Source organism: Nicotiana tomentosiformis, chromosome 4 (genome assembly GCF_000390325.3).
Source record: "Nicotiana tomentosiformis chromosome 4, ASM39032v3, whole genome shotgun sequence".
Taxonomy (NCBI): Eukaryota; Viridiplantae; Streptophyta; class Magnoliopsida; order Solanales; family Solanaceae; genus Nicotiana; species Nicotiana tomentosiformis.
This window is the reverse complement of record NC_090815.1, coordinates 37,283,507-37,293,896: the sequence shown is the minus strand read 5'-3', so window position 1 is coordinate 37,293,896 and position 10,390 is coordinate 37,283,507. Positions and strand designations below refer to the sequence as shown.

Below are 10,390 nucleotides of genomic sequence, written 5' to 3'. Positions count from 1 at the left end.
CAGCTCCCTAATCTTCAACTGATGATAGCCTGACCGTAAATCAATCATTGAGAATACTCTAGCACCATGTAGCTGATCAAATAGGTCATCAATGCGTGGCAATGGATACCTGTTCTTCACTGTCACCTTGTTCAACTATCGATAATCAATACACATGCGCATCGAAGCATCCTTCTTCTTTACAAACAAGACCGGAACACCCCAAGGTGACATACTGGGCCGAATGAAACCCTTATCAAGCAACTCTTGCAACTTTTCCTTTAAATCCTTCAACTATGCTGGGGCCATACGATATGGTGGAATAGAAATGGGCTGAATGCCCAGCAATAAATCAATACCAAAATATATATCCCTATCGGGCGACATGCCAGGAAGATTCGCCGGAAGTACATCTGGATAATCCCTTTCTACCGGAACTGACTCAGTGGTAGGAGTATCAATGCTGACATCTCTCACATATGCTAGATACACATCACATCCTTTTCTAACTATCTGCTTTGCCTTAAGGAAAGACACCACCCTACTAGGAACATAATCCAAAGTACCCCTTCACTCCAACCGCGACAAACCTGACATAGCCAACGTCATCCTTTTGGCATGACAGTCAAGAATAACATGATAGAGCGACAACCAGTCCATACCCAAGATAACATCAAAATTTACCATACTGAGCAACAATAAATCAACTATGGTCTCAAAACCACCAAGAACAACTACTTACGACCGATACACACAGTCAATATCAATAGAATCTCCTACTGGCATGGACACGTAGACAAGAGAACTCAAGGAATCATGGGATATACCCAAATATGTAGCAAAGTAAGATGATACATAGGAAGAAGTAGAGCCTGGATCAAATAAGACTAACGCATCTCTATGACAAACCAGAACAATACATGTGATAACTGAGTCGGATGTAACCGCCTCCGTCCTAGTAGGAAGAGCATAACATCTGGCCTGGCCTCCCCCTCTAGGGAGACCTCTACCCGCCCAACCTCCACCTCTGGCTGGCTGTGCATGTAGAGTGGCAGTTGGTGCGGTAACCACGGCCTGAGAAGCCTGGGGACCATGTGGAATACGTAGGGCCTGAGTAGTCTGTGGAGGTGCACCCTTCCTGAGTCTGGGGCAGTCCCTTACCATATGAAGAGTGTCACCACACTCAAAATAAGCTCTCGAAGGACGTGGTTGTTGGAATTGGCTCGGGCCTGGTCGGCTGAACTGACCGCTGAAAGCACCCCGTGTAGGAGGTGCACTAGACAGTAGCAGTGCATAATGGGCTACCTGAGACCTGAGAGTGGCCGGAACACTTCTAGAAGTTGGGAGTGCTGAATGAATAGGACGACTCACATAACCTCTACCATGACAGGCTGCAACTGGGGCACGAGCACCACTGTATGTGCCAGAATCTCGAGGCCTCTTGGCCTCACTCTCCTCTCTCTCCCGAGCCCATATACCCTCCTATCTCTGAGAGATCTCCATAGCCTGCTGGTATGGGATGTCAGTCTCCAAATCTCGAGCCATGCTGAATTTAATACCAGGGTTGAGCCCCTCGATAAATCGACAAACTCGCTCTATGAAAGTGGAAACTAATGCAGGTGCATGTCTGGACAACTCACTGAACCAGACTGCATACTCCGATACGCTCATAGCACCCTGGCACAACTGCTCAAACTCTGTGCGCCATGCATTTCTAAGACTTTGGGGAACAAACTCCCTCATGAACATCTGTGAGAACTGAGCCCAATTGAGTAAAGCTTCCTCGACCTGGCTACCCAGCTCATACGCTCGCCACCACTGATAAGCCGCTCCCTTAAGCTGGAACGTAGTGAATGCAACCCTACTCGACTCCACAATACCCATAGTACGAAAGATATGGCGGCACTCCTCAAGAAAACCCTATGCATCCTCTGAAGCCATACCATTGAAAGTAGGAGGGTGGTACTTGTTGTACCTCTCTAGCCTGAGCTGCTCCCCCTCAGAAGTTGCTGCCCTAACCTCGGGCTGAACTAGGATAACCGGCTGCGCTGGTATAACCTCTAGGACCTGGACAGCCTGGACCCGCTGCTCTGGGGTACGGGTTGCAAGAGTTTGTGCTCCTCCCCCGGCCTGAGATATGGCAGGAAGAAGTGGAATCAACCCCGCCTAAGCTAGAGTGCCAAACATGCTCAAAACATGGGCGAGAGTCTCCTGAAGTGTAGGGGTAGTAACAGGAGTCTCAGGTGCCTTCCCTCCAACTAGATCTATTGGTGGCTCCTCTGTAGCAGCTCGGGAAGGTGCTCTGGCTGCATCACGTGCCTGTCCTCGGCCTTTGCCCCGGCCTTGGCCTCTTACGGCTCTGGCAGGGGGCGCGGGTGTATAATCATCATATCCAACTGTGCGCGTCCTCACCATTTGTGAGTAAATATAAAGACAGAGATTTAGAATTCCGAAGTCAACAAATTCGCATGATAAGGAATTACTGAAGTGAAACTTTTCCTAACAATTCCTTAGCCTCCCTAAGATGAGTACAAACATCTCCCTACCAATCTGCGAGACTCTACTAAACTTGCTTCTGACTCATAACACCTACGAACCTAGAGCTCCGATACCAACTTGTCACGACCCTAATTTTCCTTTGTAGGATGTCGTGATGGCACCTACTCTCTAATACTAGATAATCCTAACAAACTTGTGGAATATAATGGAAATGACAAATAAACTCTCAAATACTCAACAATTTTAATAAAGAAAACTCTACAACTCAGCATATACAATTTCCCTAAAACCTGGTGATATCGAGTCACAAGCTCTACAACGGTGTCATAATCATCCATATACAACTGTATCTAATAAAAGAAGGAAGGTATAGAAATAGCTAGAGGGTGACTCTGAGGCTTGCGGACGCCGGTAGGTATACCTTGAGGTCTCTAAGTACGAACTCAACTCACTGATGCCTGGACTAGTAGGAGGTACCTGGATCTGCACAAAAGATGTACAGAAGCGTAGCATGAGTACCCCACAATGGTACCCAGTTAGTACCAAGCATAACCTTGGTATAGTAGTGACGAGGTGAGATCAAGGCCCTACTGGAATAAATAAGAGACAGAACGAGTAATTTAACAGTGCAATAATTATAACAATGGAAATGAAACAAGTAAGGAATATGCCAAATTAACTACACAGAATCAAGGCAAATAATGCATCACGTAAGAAAACAAGAAATGTTAAGTCAAGGAAACAAAGCAACTAAACACAAGTGAAGTAGCATAGAAGTACCAACAAGAGTCACTATCGAGGTACCGCCTCGTAGTCTCAAATCACAAAAATAATTCACAATATTACCTTATATCACTGCGGGAGCCTTGTAATTAGTTTTGAAAATCATTTTTCTGAAATAACATCCCCCGTTTTAACCCACCTTATCACACCGTGTGGCTTCAAGTAGTTCCCTACTAGCAACACGCGTATCAAGCCCACCTTATCTTACCGCACGCATTTCAACCCCAAAACCTTACACCACTGCATGCGTATGAATATCGCAAAGTATCAAAAATTGCACCTCAAGTGCCCAATATCAGAACTTGCCAAGAAACCAACAACAATAGTATTTTCACAACAAGTAGCCCATGGCTCAACCACAATATGCACAAGAGTATCAACAATAACAACCGGAAGTAAATAACTTAATGAGAATAGTATTTCCCAACTTAACACTTTGCCTCAATGTGAATACAACCCCTATAACTCAATATCAATTTCAACAATAAGAACTTCCAAGAATAACAACTTCAAGTAAAGAATTTAACGGATAAATAATGAATATGGAATAAAGGAAGCAAAAGCTTGGACTAAACATGTAGAGCAATTAATAAGTAAGAGATAAGACAAGTAGAACATATGAAAATAGACTAATGATGATGAATATAACATGATAAGATAACTCAATTAAGGCATGAAAGGAATCTACATAGCTAAACCCAGTAAATTTTCACATTTAGCTCGTCTACACACTCGTTACCTTGCGTACATAGCTTCCACACATCACAATTATCACAAACAACACCAATCCTAAGGGGTGATTCCTCCACACAAAGTTAGGCAAGACACTTACCTCAAAACATGCTAACTCAATCCACTAGTGGGTCTTTCCCTCGATTATCCAACTCTGAACGGCTCGAATCTAGCCAAAACAACTTCATACCATAAATATAAACTATAGGAAACTATTTCGAACAATAAAGTTATGATCTTTGTAAAGAAATAAAAAGTCAACTCAAAAGGTCAACTCGGGCTTGCATCTCGGAATGTGACCAAAATTAAAAAAACCAAACACTCATTCGATAACGAGTCCAACCATACAAGAATTACTCAAATCTGACCTCAAATCGCCTTTCAAAACCCCAAAATTTAGTGTAGGAAGTTTTCACAATATTTTTCCAATTTTCTAACTCAAATAACTAATTAGATGATGAAAACAACAATAGATGCATGAAATACAGTCCAATACGGGTTAGAATCACTTACCCTCAATGATTTCCTTGAACAACTCTCAAAATATCGCCTCACACCGAGCTCTCTAGGTCCAAATTATGAAAAATGAGATGAAACCCGCATTTTGAAACTTAAATTCTGCTGCCCAGTGATCCATCTTCGCTATCGCGGAAAGTAACTCGCGATTGCGAAGAACAAAAATGCTGCCCTCACAAAATGGCCTACGCGAACGCACTCCACAGGTCACGAATGCGGTGAGTAAAACTCCAAAGCTTCACGATCGCGATCACACATATGCAATCGCGTAGAGCAATGCGTCAGCCTTCCCAGGCCTCTTTTTCATTCATCTCGAACGCGGTACCACTCACTCGTTCACGGAGCTATAACTCCCCAAACATCACGATCGCAATCCCATCTTCGTGAATGCGTAGAACAACTTCACATCTGCCAGTCTTAAAGCTTCGTGATCGCGGCCCTCTTCACACAATCGCATAAGAGGAAACCAAACTCAGAAAACCAGCAGTCCCACAAAGCCAAAAATGAACCCAAACTTGATCCAAATCGCACCCGAGGCCCCCATGACCCCGTCCGAACATACTAACAAGTCCTAAAATATCATACGAACATGCTCGAAGCATCAAATCACATCAGATAACACTAAAATTATGAATCGCGCATCGATTCAAGCCTATTAAATTTATTGTCGCGCTCGTTTTCTCGCGAAAGCGGGTTTCGACGTGTGAAAACTCTTTTAAAGGAGGTATTAAAAGAGAAAAGTCGCCACCTAACGATATTAAGGTGCGTTAGGGCACCTATTTGCAAATAACTCTGTTTGACTAGTCAACGCCACCAAAGATCGAGTAAGGGCTGAAATTACCTCAAAGAGAAGGTGTGAGGTACTCTTCGAGTTCCATAACTGTGGGTCCCGGGCGAACTTTAAACTATGTGGATTATATAATCAGGCTAGGTGATCAAATAAATAAAGGGAAATTTAGAAGTTGAAGAGTCTTATTATAATACATGAGAATCAGTACAAATATTAATGACTACAAGGATACAACCACATTGAGCTATGTTAAATGGCTAAGTGTAAATAACAAGTACATAAAAAAGGGGGGTCCTAGTTTTTTAGCTTAAAGGATCACTCCGTGCAACATAAATAATATTTCGCAACTCCCTTAAGGTAGGGGTTGCTCATATTATTCAGCGGACACAGACTATCATATCCTGCTACCCAATTACTATGTTGAGGTTGTTACTCAAAGGCACTCTAATTCAATTGTAAATCGTATCCTATGCGTGCACTATCCGTCCCATACCTATGGTCCAGGAGGCTTTGGACCTACTATTAGGCAGTTCTAGACTCAGCTTAGGTTGCTAAAAATGATAAAACTAGGCGACATTCAAAATAGATAGGACTTCACGTAAAGACAATTAAAGGCTCAAGTTAGCCTCTACACATAAACAACAAATGCATGCGGGCAGTTCAGGCAATATATAATTTCAGAATCAAAATTTAAAGTCCTATAGGCATGGTTTCTAGGTGATTATGGATTCCAGTATTATATAAGAAGCGTATAGGCAGGTTAAAACATCGCAAGTCCTATAGGCATGATTTCTAATTGTTGGTGAGGCAATAAAGCGATACGAGTTACCAGATTACTAATTCTGATTTTATAAGCGTGCTCCTTAGGCAGACGTTAATATCCTATAGGCATGGTTTCTATTAGTTACATAATTAGGCAGTGTGACAGATTTGAGAGTCTACTACTAATAACTTTGATCTCATAAACAATGTTCTTATGCGTACAATAACATCTTATAGGCGGGATTTCTAACAATTGACAATTAGGTTTGGTTTTATAACACGTTATTCATGTAGACATATCATCTAGGCGGGGAAGTGTAGTGAAAACAATGGAAATAGTCGATTAAAGATTAGAATTCTATAGTCATGATATCTAGATCGGCAATACACTAAAGCAATAGAAGCAATTGATCAATTGGTTATTTGAAGTTCTATAGGAATGGTATCTAGGTTAACAAAGCATATGTTATATATCCTATAGGCATGCTTTCTATTAGTGTGCAACGTACCAAACGGAACAACAAACAAGGAATGCTGAACGAAATGGAAAATATAATACAGAGACCCTATATGCATGTTTCTACCCTTTCATGCAATATTAGAATGCCCCAGCCCCTCTTTTCATTAATCTCCCCATCATTTGTTACACAAATTATTATAGACCACATTGAATAATTAAAGGCTCAAATACAAATAAAGAACAACCCAATAACCCATCTGGGCCTTCAAATATACTTAGAACTTCAAACGGACAACGGGCCCAAACTCCAGGTGCAGACAATGTGCTCCAGACCCCGCAAATACTAAAGGTAGGCCCAATATACCAGGCCCAAACAATCCTAGTAATTAAGCTAATGGACACCAAATTAGCCATACAAGCAATAGTTCTACGCATCGGAGTAATTTAAACACTTAATTGTCATAACCGAAAGAACTGCAAGCTACATATTCAGGTAGTGATGACATCAAAAATTACATGATCATTAAAGAAGATAGAAAGCTACATATGAATGATTCCATAGGGATTCGAACACATTCCGGGCATGAATTGGTTTAATCATAAGAGTTTAGAACAAGGCATTGAAGTAAACTCATGCCAGGCAGCAGATATAAGCATTCAGGTACAAACACACTAGTCTAAACGAGCTTAAGAGAGCCAAAATTCATTCATATTAAACACATGTAATAGACATATCTCAGAGTTGGGATTTTTAGGCAAGTTCAAATGCTAGAAAAGTTCAGAGTCACAAAACAATTCAGGGCCAATACGGCTGCAAACAAAGATGGAATAGAAATATATAGATTCACAAAAATTTCAGTGGCATGAGTATATAGAATATGAACACAAATGAAAGAGAATGAAACTGTGAAGCCCAAGGAACTTACCAGTTATCAATTGATAAACAATTAAACAAGAAGAACAGTCTCAACAGTACTCCAAATGTCAACAAAGAGCAGTAGAACCCAAAGTCTTAGGGCGTCAGAGTTCCCAAGGGTTTCAAATGAGCCCCGGGCAGTGCTCCCACTAAGAAAGGTTAATTAGTCGAATTCCAGTGGCCTTGGCTTTCAGTCGGCCAAGAGCCAAAGTTCAGAACAATATAGAGTGAAGGAGTAAGAGAGTAATAGTTCTTAAGGTGATTAAAGTCTCCCAAAAGGGGAAATTGGCTTGGGGTTATATAGTGGTGGAAATCGAACAAGCAAACATGAAAAACAATTAATCAAAAATAAGGAAAGAATATCACATGCAATCAGTAATAGAACCGGTAAAGAAGAAAAAACTGAAATTTCAAACCCTAGTTCGATGAAAATCAAAGATTGTCGAGGATCTTGGTAAATCGAACCCATATATCCTGGTAGTGAATGTATCAAGTCAAGGACATGGAAATAATACAGAATTAGAGTCGAACAAACGCTTGTTGATGAGCTTCCATAAATAACTCAGTACCAAACAAGTAATGTCAAGACAATGGGAAAGAAACGCCGTGAGTACAGAAAAAAGAAAGGAAATATGGAAGATCTCCATATTCTCTTTGGTACAGGCTAGGATTTGGGTGAGGCGGCTAGGGTTTAGTGTGAGAGGAGAGGAGAGCGTTTAGGGGCGGCTAGGCAGAGTGAAATGTGAGGATTAGGGTTGGGGCAGGTAATTAAAAATGGGAGAATGGTTGTGGGCCGTTGATTATTTGAGATCAACGGCCAGGATTAGAAGAGAAGCGGGGCGGGTCGTTTAAACGGGTACCGACCGAGTTTGCTAAAGGGTCATTTGGTCTGGGCCAGAGGGAATTGGAACATGGTTTTAGAGTATCTGGGCTGCCTATTTTGGTCTGAAATGCATTTTAAAGCTGGGCCATAATTTAAATACACGCAATTTATCAAAGATAATTTATAAAAAGTAATTAACACACAATAAAAAGATTATTTATGCAGTACAGTGTTTGAAAATAATAGCTTAATATTATAAAAATATAAATATGCTATTTGGCACAAATAATGTAAAAAAAATATAATTATGCATAGCATATAGGCTATTATTGCAAAATTGTGTAGATAGCCTAAAAATACAAATATAACTATATAAAATGAGGTAAAAATATTATGAAACCTATACGTGTATACAAATAATAAATTTAGATGATTAAATCATTGCAAAATAATTTGAAAGGGTAATTAATAAATATTTAAGTAATTTAAATACAAGCAAATCAATTTTAAAGTTTTAAAAATTATGGAAAATTATAGAAAACACTTGTACGACTCTTTGTAAATTGATGATGGTGCAGGAATGATATTTATAAAAATATGAGGGCAAAATTGGGTATCAACACTTATGAACTTCCGAATTTCAAAACTAATGCCGATTCATATCAAAACAATTTCGATTGACTTCAAATGTTGCACACAAGTCCTAAATAACATGAAAGACCTATTCCAACTTCCGGAAGTAGAATCCGACCCTGATATCAATAAAGTCAACTCCCGGTCAAACTTTTCAATCTTCTAAACCTTTAACTTTCTAACTTTTGCCAATTCAAGCCGAAACGACATACAAACTTCCAAATCAACATCCGTACACGCACCTAAGTCTAAAATCATCATACGGAGCTATTGGAACCGTCAAAACTCCATTTCAGAGTCATCTACATAAAACTCAAACTACAATTAACTCTTACACCTTAAGCCTCCAACTTCGGGACTATGTGTCCCATTGCACTCCGAAACTCACACGAAACCAAAACCAAACACCCCGACAAGTCACATAACCACAATATAACATAGAGGAGGCAATAAAAAGGGGTATCGGGGCTAAAATACTCAAAATAACTGGACGGGTCATTAAAGTAGATGGCCTTGGGCTTGAACACCTTACCATTATTCGCAGACTGCAAATGTAATTCAGGCTTCCTGCAATTTTCTTGTAAATCTAGGCTAGCCTTCGGGTTATCTTGTTTTTTTATACTTATCATCCATCACTTTGTTGAACAAATTGTTAAAATAGTTCTTCTTAATATGCATGACATCAAGATTATGTCGGAGAAGATTATTCTTCCAATATGGCAACTCCCAAAATATGCTCTATTTTGTCCATTTATGTGTAACACTATATCCAGTAAATCTAGAAGGTAGGGCCTCGATAACTTTAGTGAAGTTATGAACCCTCTCCTAAATTTCCTCACCGGACAATATTGGAGGTGGCAAATCATGTTCAACTGTATTCTTTTTGAATGGATTCTTCATCCTCTAAACTTATGATCAACTGGCAAGAATTGACGATGACAATCAAACCATGACTACTTTCAGCCATGTCATAAAGTGAACGCTTTACCATTTTCCATGCAGTAAAGACATGCTAACTTTCCGGCAGTCATCCACCCAGAAAACATTCCATACACATGAAAATCATTAATGGTCCATATTAAATTAGCACGCAAGTTGAAAATTTGCTTAGTTAATATGTCACATGTCTCAACTCCATTATTCCACAACTGTTTTAGCTCATCAATCAGAGATTGCAAATAAATATCAATCAATGTAATGACTCGACCAGTCATTTTGAGATCTAGCGTGTCGTTGGACGGTTTGAGACCTTGAGTAATTTCACTTCATGTATTATGACTTGTACGTGTAGTCAAATTAGATTTTTGGGAAGATCACAGTTGGTTTGGAAGAATAATTCTCAATTTGAAATCTTTAAGTTGGAAGAGTTGACAATGGTTTAACTTTTGGGAAAGGACTTCAGTAAAGAATTTTGTCAGTTCTGTTAGGTCCAGATGATGATTTTGGACTTAGGCGTATGTCCGGATTTAGATTTGGAAGTCCGTAAGTTGATTTGAT

The 10,390-nt window shown here is 40.1% G+C and overlaps 1 protein-coding gene across 1 annotated transcript; it reads right to left on the bottom strand.

Annotated features, from left to right (window-relative positions):
- Nucleotides 1–1,461: 1,461 nt before the first annotated feature.
- Nucleotides 1,462–1,863, bottom strand: LOC138909508 (uncharacterized). The gene has a single exon (XM_070200712.1). It carries the CDS (start codon nucleotides 1,861–1,863, stop codon nucleotides 1,462–1,464), a length of 402 nt encoding a protein of 133 aa, XP_070056813.1.
- Between the last annotated feature and the right edge of the window lie 8,527 nt (nucleotides 1,864–10,390).

What these genes read in the sequence shown, in the direction of transcription:
- LOC138909508 (XM_070200712.1), bottom strand. Translation starts at nt 1,863, where the DNA reads ATGGGTATTGTGGAGTCGAGTAGGGTTGCATTCACTACGTTCCAGCTT.